Source organism: Pelodiscus sinensis, chromosome 15 (genome assembly GCF_052426305.1).
Source record: "Pelodiscus sinensis isolate ZL-2025 chromosome 15, ASM5242630v1, whole genome shotgun sequence".
NCBI lineage: Eukaryota > Metazoa > Chordata > Testudines > Trionychidae > Pelodiscus > Pelodiscus sinensis.
This window is the reverse complement of record NC_143066.1, coordinates 25564105-25579720: the sequence shown is the minus strand read 5'-3', so window position 1 is coordinate 25579720 and position 15616 is coordinate 25564105. Positions and strand designations below refer to the sequence as shown.

General features: G+C 39.3%; 1 protein-coding gene across 1 annotated transcript in view; it reads right to left on the bottom strand.

The window, feature by feature from the left end:
- The window catches only part of LOC102456675 (lemur tail kinase 2), a 50646-nt gene that overhangs the window by 16353 nt on the left and 18677 nt on the right, over positions 1 to 15616 (bottom strand). Inside the window, exon 6 of the mRNA XM_075899511.2 lies at positions 12648 to 12781. Coding sequence (XP_075755626.2) covers positions 12648 to 12781 — 134 coding nt within the window. The remainder of the gene's footprint in view (positions 1 to 12647; positions 12782 to 15616) is intronic.

Sequence of the window (15616 nt, the reverse complement as noted above, 5' to 3'; positions counted from 1 at the left end):
ACAAGACAAATGGATATTCAATATTAGTTTGAGAGAAAAATCAATAATGTGGCTAATGTAATGAAATTCAATTCAGCATCAACCTAGATTAGAGCTTGAAGACCAATCATGATGTTAAATAAGCAAAATTCTACAGAAAATGCAATCACAAAAAGTTTATTTACATGCCGTTTTTCAATACTGTTCTTGTTTATATTTTCAGTATCACACAAGCCAAAAACAAATCACATTATGTTTCACTAGAACAGCGGAGATCATTTATGCTTCTGTCGTCCTCTTTTCTGGAGGTCTAAATATAACAATGAATATACTAAGAGACTATCCCTCCCTCTTTAGAAAGGTAAGATATTAATATAATTTTTAGATTAGATTTACTTTTATGATACTTGGGGCTACAAATAACCCCTCCTTATGCCAGTCCACCTCACTATATCTCATGAAGCATTAATGAAAGGAAAGGTAGATGGTGCTATCTCCCAGTGAAAGCCATGCTAGTGCCTGCTAAGGACTCCTTCTAATGGAGGATGCTGCAGAGGGCATACTCTCAATCACCACATTCTATAACTGGGGTGGACAAAGGCCGGTGGATCCGGCCTGCAGCCGCCTTGCTGCTCCCCCTCTGCCAGACCAATAAAGAGCTGGGGACATGGGAGAATGTGAAGTCTCCTCCCTCCCCGCCAAGGGCACATGGCAACTAGAGAGAAATGCCATCTGTTTTTAATACAGCTGACCTTACTCTCTAGCCAACATGTGGCCCCCTGCCCCCAGGCCCAGATTGGCCTGGAGGTAGGGGATGTGTGAAGTATCCTCCCCCTGCCAGGGGCGTGCGGCATCAGAGGGAACTTCTGGCTGTTTTAAAACAGCCAGCAGCACTCTCTAGCTTCTACACACCCCAGGCAGGGCAGGGCAGGGGGCGAGAAACTTTGCGTGCCCCCGTGACTGGCCTGGGGGTTGGGTGTGTGCGTGAGGTCTCCTCCTGCTGCAGGACCTAGAGGGAACCATCAGCTGTTTCTCTCTATGGAGAGAGGGCAAAGACTTCACACTCCCCCAACTCCAGGCCAATCAGGGTCTGTGGGTGGGGGAATACGAGAAGGCTCCTGGCTCTGCCCCTTCTGCCCAAGGCTCTGCTCCTTCCAGGGCAGCCCAGGGCCACTTTAGAAATTTGTGAAGTGGCTCTCTTTTAAAAATTATTGCCCACCCCGTTCTATGATCTGTCATAGACCAGGCACTAGCCTGCTATGTGCTTTATACACAGGAGGTTGTGGTTGAATCGTGCTGACACTACCTAAATTTGTGGTCATGCACTGTGCATGAAATTGAAATATTAGAAATCTGAGCAATCCTGGGGTGAAATTATTTTCTTGCTTCCATGATTCCAAGAGATACATATTTTGCCAACAGTATTTCTTTTTATTCCCCTCATTCCCAACAAGAAATTTTAAAGCCTCTCACACCATCATGCAAAATCTACCAAAAACCTGGATACTTTGAAGGTTCCCACTGCTACTCACTGGGGAAAAAAATTATGCACACATAGATGTGGGTCATGTTTACTAGCACAAAGAAAGACATTTCATAGAATACTGTTAGATGAAAGCCCCTTCACCACATTTTGGTATCAGAATTATCTAAATACATTTTGAGTCTAGAGCTAAGATAAAATGCCATTTAAATCTGAGAATATTAGAAAGTGACAGAAAACTATGCCAAAATAAAGCCAAATGTCAGGATTTCTAATAAATAATCAATGTTATTAGATAATCTACCATAATCTAATGCAAGGTAACTTTTTAACGTGCTTTGTTGAAAATGACCACACTGCACCTGTAAGACAGAGGGGAAAGCAGAGGAAGAGGAGAATTTGCCAAAAGTTTGTGAATGGGTTTGCCAGTCCGCGATATAAAAAAAGGTTTGCAACCACTGGACTGTGGTACCTGGACCGAAAACAGGGAGAGGAGCTGGTGGGAAACCGAATGAACACATAGTAACCCACATTGTCTACTTATCTGCAGAGTTCTGGCCTGAATAAAAGCAATGTCAGTTATCTCCTGTCCTGTTAGTATATAGCTAGACAATATAAGTAACAAAATGTTTATAATGCCCAACAAAATGTAAGTTTAAAATGCAGCAATCACTACCTCCGGGTGATCTGGTGCAATAAGGCATGCTCTTAAAGCTCAACTTACAAAAAAAGCTGTTTGTAATCGTTTATGTTCAGTCATTAAATGCCACAGACAAGAAAGAGCACATCATAGGAGTTCTTAAGTTCTTCTACTCTACCTAAAAGAACCCTCGAACTTGACACACCTAGCATTTAATTTCTGCCATCCCATGGTAACAGTCTCTGCCAAAACGGAAGTTATAAATAATGTAGGTTTTACATAGTAGGTACAAACATCTGAAATTGTTTTTAAAGAAAGACGCTTATTTACCCAAACTATAAAGAACCAATCAATATTCTGCGTAATGATTTACACTTAATATGCTATAAACTATTTAAATATACACTACATCCATGAAAAGACAGTGTATCAAAGCTCCAAGGAAACAAACAATCAGAGGTGCACAGAAGTTGTCTCACTGGAAAAAACCTAAAAGCTTGGAGAAACACCAATACAACTCATATCCAGTTTCCATCAAATTCATCCCATCACATGATCAGTAAGGTAGCTGTAGCTGGTTCAGCTAATCGTAGTAAGTCAGTGGTGGTTTTAGAAAAGACTCCATGTAAAAATATTAGCACTTCATTTGCCCCCATTTTAGCCAGGGGAACTTGTTCTCTTTTGACAGTATGTTTAGAAATTGTTATCAGTTGACAGATGACTTGTCTATGTATTATAAGCATTTTGTATTTACACTCTCAAGAAATTCCCATCTGATTTCAAGCAATCAAAGCTGGAAAAACACCTGAAAGAGAATATTAATATAATACAATTCTAGCTGCTTGAATTTACCACCAACAACAAAATCACTGATGCTGGAGCTTTACCACATACTCTGACAGCATCAGGATAGTGTTGCCAGAAATAAACATTTGCAATGACAGTCTTGCAGATCCACAGGCAGCTATCTACCAAACTTAGCTACATTTTGGAAAAAAAACCCTCTGTTTAGAAATTGCAAAACCATTATTTCTCATGTTCTTTAGACTGGTAATACTATTAAAAGTCATTATTCAAAACTGTTCAGTACAGATTAAAAGAAAAGCTTTCTACTTGACAAGGAATCCTGGAGGAAGTAACAGCCTTCACCTAACCCCCTAAATTGAGAATTCTAGTTTTTAATATTCCAGACCCTTCTCTAAAACAAAACTTTTCTTAGCTGAGGAATGGGATGCATTTTGGAGCTTATCAACACTGTCTTTAACTTGCTGGAGGAATTATTGTGGTGCATGGTACTCTCAGCTCCTGGGATAGAAAGACTGAGCCCAGAAGTCACACAATTCTCCTGCAGCTTCATAGAGTCAAGTTAAATGCCCCCATCACTGTCAGTTGGGGATGAGATGCATTTATTTCCTTCAGTCTTCACTAAAAAAGTTAATTGTAACTCAAAAAGGGGAAAGGAACAAGCCAGAACTGAGAAATAACAGGCTAAGTAAGAATTGATAAGTAATATGTCTTCAAGTCAGCAGGACATGGTGAAAGTAATCTTACAATATTGAAGGAAGTAGCAGAAGCAATCTCAGAACTGTTAGCAATTATCTTCAAGAACTTGAAGGTCACAGTGTATTAGAGTAAGGCAAATACAGTACCAATCTTTAAAAAGGAGAACAAAGAGGACCAAAGATTAGAAACCAGTCAGCCTAAATCAGTGTCTTTCAAACTAGGGGTCGGACCCAGTACTGGGTTGTGGAGTGTCAGGTACTGGGTCTCATTGCTTCAGGGTAATCAGGTAACCATTGGGATGGCTAAGGCAAGCTTCCTCCCCATCCTGGCACTGCAGGCTGTGCTGCGCCGTGCCACAGAAGAGGCCAGTAGCAGCCCCGGCTCCTAGGAGGGAGGAGAGCACATAAGACTCTGCACACTGCCCCTGCCCTGAGCACTAGCTCCACACTCACTGGCAAGGAACCTGCTGCTGGCTGCTTCTGTGGTGCAGCATAGTCTGCAATGCCGGGACAGGCAGAAAACCTGCTTTAACACCTCAGTGCATCACTGACTGGGAGCTGTTCAAGATAAGACCCTCCTGTCCCAGCCCTGACCCTCCCCCTAAGCCAGAGCCTCCTCCTACAGCCCAAAGCTCTCATAGAATCATAGAATACTAGAACCGGAAGGGACCTCGAGAGGTCATCATGGCAGGATCAAGCACCATCTAGATAATCCCTCAGACATCTATCTAACCTGCTCTTAAATATCTCCAGTCATGGGGATTCCACAACCTCCCTAGGCAATTTATTCCAGTGTTTAACCACCCTGACAGCAAGTTTTTCCTAATATCCAATCTAAACCTCCTGGCCCTGTCCAAAAGGTGCTTACCATAGGTAGCTCCCAGCCAGTGGTGCATTGGGATACTCAGGCAGGCTACCAGCATGATGGCCACTCAAAGCAGTTGGCTGATGGTGGTGAATGCCTCTGTGCACCTCTCGGGGGGAGGTGGGACAGTGTGTGTCTATGCACTGCCTGCAAACATCACCACTGCAGGTCTCAGGCCAATGGGAGCTATGAGGATGGTTCAGTGGTCAGGGTGCAGTGTGTGGGCCCTCTTCTTCCCAAGGGCCAAGAGCATTCTTGTTTGTGGTAGTCGGCCACTTCTGGGAGTGACATCGTTGGGGCTGCCGCAGGAAGGCAGCCAGCCTGCCTGCCTGCGTGCCCTGCTGTACCATGGGACTGACTGGGTACGTCTGACTGGGAAGATATTTCAAGTAGATACTCACAGGAGTCTGTTCTGGGTCTGGTATTACTGAATATTTTCATTTGTGACTTGGATAACAGATAACATTTGTGAATCCCACCAAGCTGGGAGCAGTCACAAGGTCTTTGGAGGACAAGATTAGAGTTCAAAACGCTGAGACATTGGGAAATTAGTCTGAAATCAGTAAGATACAATTCAATAAACATAAGTGCAAGTATTATATTTAGGAAGGCAAAAATCAAATGCATAAAATACAAAATAGGAATAACTAATTATGCAGTAGCACTGCTGAAAAAAATCTGGGGGCCAAAGGGGATTACAAATTGAATGAGCCAACATGATGCAGTTGTGAAAAAAGCATAACCAGTGTCATATGTAAGACCTGAGACAATTATTCCCTTTACTTGGCTAGAGTACTGTGTCGAATTCTGGGTACTACACTTCAGGAAAGGTGTAGACAAATTATAGAGGATGCAAATGAGCACCAAAAGTGATAGATACAATGAAGAGAAAACCTTATCTACACAGAAAAGTTAAATGAGGAATCTTTAGTCTTGAGGAAAGAAGACTGAGGGGCATCTTCAAATGTGTCAAAGACTGTTAATGGAAGAACAGCGATCAATTGTTTTCTATGTCCACTGAAGATAGGACAAGAAACAAACTGCAGCAAGGAACATTTAATTTTACTTATAATCGGAAAATTCTCTAACAACTTAGTTAAGTACAACAAGTTGCCAAGGGAGATTAGCCAATCTGTTCTTAAAAATGCTCATGGATAGAGCTTCCACAATGACCAGTCAGGAATGATATTGGCATACTTGTTCCTGCATCAGTGCAGGAGGATGGAACAGATGAGTTCTTGAGGTCCTTTCCAGCCCATCATCATTTCTATGTTTTAAATATAATGTATCACGTTACCTGTCTCAAGCTGGCTCAAGACAACTTATTTCATTCTTGCAGTATAAAGATTCTGTGAATGGGCAATATCCCTGTGAGGCTCTCTCTGACTGTTGTAACCCAAAATTCTAATTTTGTATTTTCTTTGCCCTATCAAGGCACTTGCTAACACACTTCTCTTATGTTTTTGCACTATCTGACAAAGACTACATGCCTATAAAACTGGTGCATGGTAAGAAACTCTTCCAAGATATACAATCATTACCAGAGGAATCTCAGGCTACATCTACACTGTGAGCTAGCGGTATGGTCCCCTGACTGTGTACACAATCTTGTGCTAGCTCTCATCCAGCTAACTTTAGTACAAATAGTAGGATAGCTGAAGTGGCACAAAACTTAAGAACGGCCATAATGGGTCAGACCAAAGATCCATCTAGCCTAGTATCCTGTCTGTGGCCAATACCAGATGCCCCAGAGACAGGGATCATAACAGGTAATCCTTACATGATCCCTCCCCTGTCACCCACCTCCAGAGAAACAGAGGCTAGGGATACCCTACCTATCCTGGCTAATAGGTGCATGGAGATTAGGTCCATCAATGACTATCTAGTTCTTTTTTTAATCCTGTTAAAGTTCTAGCCTTCACCGCATCCTCTGGCAAGGAGTTCCACAGGCTGACTGTGCACTGAGTGAAGAAAAACTTCCTGTTGTTTTTTTAAAACCTGCTGCCTTATTAATTTCATTTGGTGACCTCTAGTTCTTTGATTGTGGGAATAAGTAAAACAATTTTCCTTATTCATTTTTTCCATACCAGTCATGATTTTATAGATCTCTACCATATCACCCCTTAGTCTCCTCTTTTCTAAGCTGAAAAGTCCAAGTCTTTTAAATCTCTCTTCATATGGGACCGATTCCAAACCCCTTATTTTTGTTGCCCTTTTCTGAATCTTTTCCAATGCCAATATATCTTTTTTGCGATTAGGCAACCACATCTGTACGCAATACTCAAGATGTGGGCATATCATGTTTTTATATGGAGGCAATAAGATATTTTCTGTCATTCTCTATCCCTTTTTTAACAACTCCTAACATTCTATTTGCTTTTTTGACTGCTGCTGCACACTGAGTGGATGTTTCTCTTGAGTAGTTGTAGCCAAATTAGTTCCCATCATATTGGACAAAATAATCCCAACTAGATATACAATGTGCATTACTTTACATATTAAATTTCATTTGCCATTTTGTTGTCCAATCACTTAGTTTGGTGATATCTTTTTGAAGCTCTTCACAGTCTGCTTTGGTCTTAACTATCTTGAGCAGTTTTGTACCATCTGCAAATTTTTCCACCCCACTGTTTACCCCTTTCTCCAGATCATTTATAAATAAATTGAATAGGATTGGTCCCAGGACAGAACCTTGGGGGACATCACTAGTTACCTCTCTCCATTCTGAAAACTTACAATTTATTCCTACCCTTTGTTTCCGTTTTTTAAACCAGTTATCAATCCATGAAAGGACCTTCCCTCTTAACTTACTTTACTTGAGAGCCTTCGGTGAGGGACCTTATCAAAGACTTTCTGGAAATTTACGAATACTATATCCACTGGATCCCCCTTGTCCACATGTTTATTGACCCCCTCAAAGAACTCTATAAGATTAGTAAGACATGATTTCCCTTTACAGAAACCATGTTGACTTTCCCCCAACAAATTATATTCACGCATGTGTCTGACAATTTTATTCTTTACTATAGTTTCAACTAATTTTCCCAGTACTGATGTTAGACTTATTGGTCTGTAATTGCCAGGATCACCTCTAGAGCCCTTTTAAAATATTGGCGTCACATTAGCTATCTTCCAATCATTTGGTACAGAAGCCGATTTAAAGGATAAGTTACAAACCACAGTTAATAGCTCTGCAATTTCCTATTTGAGTTCTTTCAGAATTCATGGGTGAATGCCATCTGGTCCTGGTGACTTGTTACTATTAAGTTTACCAATTTGTTCCAAAACCTCCTCTAAAAACACCACAATCTGGGACAATTCCTCATATTTGACTGTTAAAAAGAATGGTTCATGTCTGGGAACCTCCCCAATATCCTCAGCCGTGAAGATTGAGGCAAATAATTCATTTATCTTCTCCACTATTATTTTATCATCTTTGAGTGCTCCTTTAGCATCTCAGTCGTCCACGGGCTCCACTGTTTAGCTGGCTTCCTGCTTCTGATATACTTAAAAACATTTTACTATTACTTTTTGAGTTTTTGGCTAGCTGTTTGTCAAACTCCTTTTTGGCTTTTCTTATTATATTTTTATACTTAATTTGACAAAGTTTATGGTCCTTTCTATTTTACTCACTAGAATTTGACTTCCACTTTTTAAAAGATATCTTTTTAATCTGTCACTGCTTCTTTTACCTGGTTAAGCCAAGCTACGATGACATTTTTTTGGTTCTCTTACTGTGTTTTTTAATTTGGGGTATACATTTAAGTTGGGCCTCTATTATGGTGTCTTTGAAAAGTTTCCATGCAGCTTGCAGAGATTTTACTTTTGTTACTGTACCTTTTAATTTCTGTTTAACTTCGTTCCTCATTTTTGTGTAGTTCCCCTTTTTGAAATTAAATGCCACAGTGTTGGGCTGCTGAGGTGTTTTTCCCACCACAGGGATGTTAAATTTTATTACATTAGAGTCATTATTTCCAAGTAGTCCAGTTTTATTTACCTCTTGAACCAGATCCTGCTCTCCACTTAGGAATGAATCAAGAATAGCTTCTCCTCTTGTGGGTTCCAGAAGTAGCTGCTCCAAGAAGCAGTCATTTAAATTATCAAGAAATTTTATCTCTGCATCCTGTCCTGAGGTGATGTGTACCTAGTCAATACGGGGATAGCTGAAATCCCCCACTATTATCGAGTTTTTTGATTTGATAGCCTCTCTAATCTCCCTTAGCATTTCATCATCACTATCACGGTCCTGATCAGGTGGTCGAAAATATATTCCTACTGCTATATTCTTATTTGGAGCATGGAAATACTATCCATAGAGATTCTATGGAACATTTTGGCTCATTTAAAATTTTTTACTTCTTTTGATTCTACATTTTCATTCACATATAGTGCCACTCTCCCACCAGTACAACCTGTTCTGTCCTTCCGATATATTTTGTTCCCTGGTATGACTGTGTCCCATTGATTGTCCTCATTCCGCCAAGTTTTCGTGATGCCTATTATATCAATATCTGCCTTTAAAACTAGGCACTATAATTCACCCATTTTACTATTTAGACTTCTAGTATTTGTGTATAAGCACTTTAATAATTTATCACTATTTATCCATCTGCCATTTCCTGATGTGTTAGACTCTTTCATTTGATTGTGTCTCATCTGATCCGACCCATACTTCCATCCTCTCCTCCAGACTAGAACGCAGAGCATCTCTATTAATAGAACCTCCCCTAACAGATGTCTCTGTCCAATCCATGTGCTCCTTCACACCCGTCAGCTTTCCCCCTGCCCTTAGTTTAAAAACTGTTCTACAACCTTTTTAATGGTAAGTGCCAGCAGTCTGGTTCCATTCTGTTTTAGGTGGAACCCATGCTTCCTGTATAGGCTCCCCCTATCCCAAAAGTTTCCCAGTTCCTAATAAATCTAAAGCAGCAGCAGAAGCATGGCTGGGGTATGCAAATACAATCCTATTTGAAAGTGATTATTATGTATGTGTGTGTCATGATTCAACTGTGACTCTGCTGCCACTACCCATGCTATCATGGCTACCCTAATATTGACACTTGTGCTAGTTTGATGAGAGCATGTGAACACAAGCTGGGGATATAACATTTCTAGCTCATAGCATAGACACAGTCTGATAGAAGCTACAACAGAGGAACTATCTAGAAATGAAGGAACGTAGTTGGAAGAGCCAATCTGTTAAATACATACTCTGATTAGCTTTGTCATTCTCCTCTCACAGTGTTTTATAAGGGTTTGCTTTATTATACAGCAGGTTTGAGTATTCTGCAAGCACCTCAAGTTCTTACATCATATATTATGAGCTCCAAGATCCCAATGACCACATCATCTGCACACAGCAGTTCAGCCACTACAGCTCCAATTGCTTAAGGCAGCCCTGGGAAAATAAGCCCTATCAGCATTCTCCTGATTACTATAGAAAAAACTTCAATTCTGAATAATTAGTCCTTTATCCAGAGGTAGGAGGAAGTCCTTGAGTGTCAACAAAGTATTTAATTGAATAAATAATTTGGAATGCCACCATTTTGTTCCTGACCCTACTTCATACATCACACCTTTGAAAGAATCATAATCGCCCCCACATCTCAGAAAAATTACATAAGAAAATAAGTTGGGTCTTTTCCTTGCACTGAGACATGCAGTTACATTGCAAGAATATTTCATAATTAGGGCTATGATGTGAAAATGAGAATTCCATTGATGTTATGGATCTTTCGGAGACCCAATAGAACAAGTGCTGCTGGGAAAAACAAATGTATTTATATTACTATCCCTATCTGGTTACTGAACTGGATCCAACAGGTGATAAGAATTTGGAAAAAACAGTGTTTTTCTTCACATTGATAGTGAAGAATCAATTTGCTCAAGATTCTTATGACCTTGAAGCAACTGTGATATCTCTGACCAGTTATACAAATAAAATTTGGAACATATGCATATTCTTCTCACAACTACCAAGATTATAGTGCAAACCCTGGGAACAAACATTAAAATAAAAAGAAATTCCTATCAGAAGTATTCCAGTCTTGGAAACAACCTGAAAAATCTGTGATATTTTGCTGCATATTCTCTTCAAAATATTCTGGTGCCTATTTATTTCCCCTCACACACTAAACTGAAGCAATCATGGCCCTTCTTTTAAATACTTGCAAGCAAAGATTATTATGAATCAGTCTGAGCTAAGAATCAGTAATACCTCCCAGAAAGATTTTGGGAACATTATACTTGTTGGATCTACAACTGCTACTACCAAACTAAAATAAAGAATTATTAACACAGTCTTGTTAGTTACTAAATAACTGTATGCTCTCCCATCATTCCAGAATTGAAAATCCAGTTTAAGCACTATTTGGGATTCGGGATGCTAGTGTGTACCCATTTGCACAATTAACCAGTAAGCCCAGGCTCATAGAATAATCCTAATAGTTACATGCACCCCCCTTGCTGCCTCTGTATCAGAGGCAGCAAGGGGCAGAAGGCAGGATTTAGTGCCCATAGGGATCCAACTTAAGCCATCTCTCCATGCGTGCAGGCTCCCACAGAGCCACATCTTCCCTCCCCCCGCTGCCTCCCACAGAGGCAGCAGCGCAAGAGTCGAGCAGACGGGAACTGGTGCTCGGGGGAGCAGAAGCACTGGCTCACGTGGAAATGCTTGCCCCTCCGTGCTGCTGCCTCTGTGGGAGGCAGTGGCAGGGGGGAGATGGTTCTGTAGGAGCCTGCAAATGCTCCAGTTGGCTTCCCTTACTCCTTGCAACTGCCTAGAGTACCAGTGCCGACCAGAGCCGCCTTCCATGTTTGATTTAGTGGGTCTTATGTAGCAAAGAAAGTTCCAGGCTTCTGGCCAATGAAGGCTGGGAATGGCATTTTATATTAGAACTACAGCTGCAGAATTGGAGACAGCACTTGAAGATTGCCTGATCTGCTATTTCAGAATGAATAATAAATACAGGAGCAAGTCTCTCCTTGAGAAACAAGATTAACTGAGATGTTTTCTTGCATTTAGTTTAATCATAAATGGGAGGAAAATTTTTCTCTTTCAAATACTATTCCTTGTACTAGGACTGGTGGTGTTCAGCCAGCAAGGAAAAATTTTGAATTACTTTTCTAAGACTAAAAAAAGCAGAATAAAGCACTTTCACATATTACTGCATATAACTTTTTGAAATCATGTATTCAATTCTGGTCATTGAGTAAAAATTTAAATGTAAAGAAAATGTTGTAAAAGTCTCATGTAATTGAAGTAGAATTACAACTGCTTAAATTAAGGCTGAATCTGGCTCAGATCAATTTACCTCACCTCCTCACCCTACCAACCAAAAATGGCAAAAAGAATTGGCTCTAATGCAAACCTTTTAATGCAATCTTAATCAGTTTAGTCCATTTTACTAATTGATCTGATTAATGACTACATTGACATTAAAGCTGTAAATGTTAAGTGCTTTCATAATAAACTATACATTCTATAGGCAAGTTTTCCACTTAACTGAAAATTTAAAAACATGATAGCAATTTTTGAAATGGCATGAAAACTTACTTTACAGTTACTTTCACTTATTCTCTACTTTGGTCATAAATATATTTTAAAGCTAAGATTTGAGGTCTGTAGTATCTGAAATCATAAGAATTAATAAATTTCATGTACCACATGTATGTTAAGTCTTGAGGAAATTCATTAAGACAAAATAAATCTGAAATTCTTGCTCAAGACAATCAACTTAAGCAATAGTTGACCCTTAGAGTGAAAAAATACCATCTACAGAACACAACCATTACTCATACTTCCTAAAGGAGGTTCATCGCACTGGAGCTCAACCAGGTGAATCAGGAAAGTCCACAGACCATCTCAAACTCTGTTTTCTTGCAAGTTTTTTGTACAACTAGCTCTTCTACTGGTAGCCTAGAAATCTACCTTGCTCCTGAGTTGGCTGGTTGTTTTTAGTTTTGCAGCATTTCATCGAGTATGCGTTATAGGATTTAAATACAGTAATTTAGTTACCAGCTCTATAAATACAAATCAACCATTCTTAAAGAAGGAAAATCTAATTGAATCATACCTTATAAAATATTTGACTGATACATATTGCTTCCATTTCAATCACAACAAAGAAAAGTCTGCATGAGTTTTAGAGTGTAGTATAACATATTTGGAAAGCATACCTATGCACAAAATTATGTTTATGCATTATGGCTAGTCCAGCAGCGATCTCACATGCCATTCTCTGTAGCAGCATTATTTGTGAATCTCCATTAATATGCTCCTGTTCATTGCACAGATAGGTTTTTAGGTCACCCTGTAAAACAAGTTGGAAATTCTTATAAATTATCTCATACATTGGTGGCACCAAGATACTTAATGAAGAAGCAATAAGAAATATTACTTAGCATGTTAGTGAACATTATTAAAATTTAAATATAAATGTGTACTTAATGAAGAGTCTCCATCAAGTTCCAAGTCTCTATAGATATTTTTACAGAAGGCATCTAAGGAATATGGTACTTTTTCATTTCAATTCATTAAGTAGTTAACACTCTAGATCACATTTTCATACATATGCATAATTAATGTACAGCGATAATACTTAAAATAAAAAATATGGCTTAATGACCTTTGGCTACCAAAAATATTTATGTGAAACCATCTTAAGACAACATTCTGCAAACCAGTGGAGCTGACCTTGGAGGAGGGGAAAAAGAAGTAGTCTCTCAAATGTTCCCAGTTGGCCAGTTCTTTCAATGTGAAATGCATGCCTTATTTGCCAAATTCCTAGTCTGAGAATTCAGACATCATAGGATGGCAGCATGTGGATGGAATCTAAGTGGTACAGCGAATAAATGGTACCAAGTGAATGAGTCCGTAGGAGGGCTCCATCTGGTCCAGTTTATGAGTTTGAACAAGATGTAGCAAAGAAAGTCATATAAGAATGGTAAAATCCTTGCCAGAAACTAAGCTAAAAATAATCTTGCAATTGAGAAGACAGCTGACAGTACTTAATGTTTGTTCTTAAACTTTCAGACAAAATTAATCAGTTTATTAAAAGTGTCCAGAAACAAAAAGTATGGTAACTGGATCCTGTAGTAAAGATAAAAGTCTAAATTTCTCCAAAATGCCACTATAGCTCCTTTGTTTGGATTCAGAGTTACCACTACCAGGTTTCTCTGGCTCTACAGTCTTTGGTACACCACGCTAAGACTGTGCTTTTTACCTATTGTTGAATTCAAAGTAAATCAAATCAGGCAGGGCTGGCAGCATCATCTTCTAAGGCTGCCCAACCCTTTCCACTACAAGACCCTGTTTTCAGTTATTTATAACTGTCAGATGCCAAGGTGTCTGTTTCAGGCTGCAGTTTCCCAAATAAATTCAACCAAAATGATTCACTTATTTCCAAAGAGGCAGCTAAGGTAAAAAATATTTTTTGTCCGTGTTAGGTTCTGGGGTAATTTTTTTAAACAGCTATATTACCTATACGCTTTGGAGCAGTAACTTGAAATTTGTCAAGGTGTGGCTTGTGTGTCAGGTAAATAACTTTGCTACCTGTGTGAAAATGTGTGAAATTTGGCCAAGTTACAAGCCTTTGAAAAATTGTAATTCACATGAAGTAAGTAGAGACTTCTGATTTTAGCAGCTAAAAATCTCCAAAGGACTTCAAAATGGCAGATAAACAAATTCTGAGGACTGGTAAGTAGGGTTCCATGGGAACAAGATCTAAGGGAAAAGAAGTTCACAGTTTCTCAAAGTGACAATATTTAAGGCACAGCAGCAAATCATAGCAATAAGAAAGAAAAATATGAAGAACAATAATACATTAGTCTTGTTAATAAAGATATTAAATAGCAACTTCAATCTTAAGCTTCACTAAAATAGTTATTAAATGCAAATATTTGTTTGGTATTTACCTTTTAGGACTAATCACAAAATAATCTTCCAGGGAAAAAAACTAAACAAGATTAAGCCCTTCACAGCTGCTGATCTTCAAAGACTGTCCCTGATCAAAAAACCTCACACTTCTGATCAATAATGTAGCTATGGCAATGTAACACCCAGTCTGATGTAGAAATGTAAAATTCCATGTAATTTGGTTACTGGGTTAACCGGCTGCTGCGCTGTAGGCTGGGTGCTGGAGCAGACCCCTGCCCAGGATGCAGTGAACCTGGCCAAGCTGGAACAGCTTCCTGCCTGTGGCACACTGAGTGAGGGCTGCTCCAGCTGAGCTGGGCAGGACCTGCCCGCACTGCACCATGGAGCTGCTCCATTTCAGCTGGGCTGGAGTGCCTCCTAGAGTGCGGAAGGCCCAGCTGGGCTTGAGCAGCTGTCTGCCTGCAGCATGCTGTGAGTAGGCGGCTACTTCAGCTGGGCCACACAGGGCTGCTCCAGCAGGGCACTGATTAAACACTTAACAGCCCTAGTCCCCTGAGTTTCACTTTCAGTTAATCACTGGCCAGGATAGACGTAACTATGCCAACAGAAGAGGGCATCCATCAACAGTTAATTTCCATGGAAGTGGTATTCATACACCAAACAGAAAAAAACCTCTGTCAGTGTGGACTGCATTTAATCTATAGGATTGCTGTGAAAAGGATTAATAGCATATTATTTTTGTATAATACTGTCTTACAAATTGTGGCAAATGAAATCTTAAGTGTTGTTCAAAAAATAAGCAATCGCAATACCTGTTTAAAACAAATCATATTAAATGATCTGGATATCAAATTACGTCTACAGTAAAATTTACTGTTCTGCCCACATCTGCTTTTCCAATAAATGTAATGTATATCCTATGTTTCAAATCAGTATAACAATTAAAGCAATCATATCTTTTCTACTACAGATACATCAGATTTTTCATTATAATCTCTTCTGCCCTGTTTTCAATTGCTAATTTCATAAAGTTTGAAATAGTTGATATTTTTATCATGCTATAGAATGTCTTAAAACTTTTCAAAAGTTTGCATTAAATTGATGATTAAACAATTGTATTCCATTTATATCCTGAAAACTGTATATATTTGATACCTACATCTGGTTTACCTTGCCAGTGAACACACAAAGAATCTGAAACTTAAGCAAACATCCTCACTTATACAATTCAGTGCTTTTTTAACATGCAATTTGAAAATGAACAGTGCCT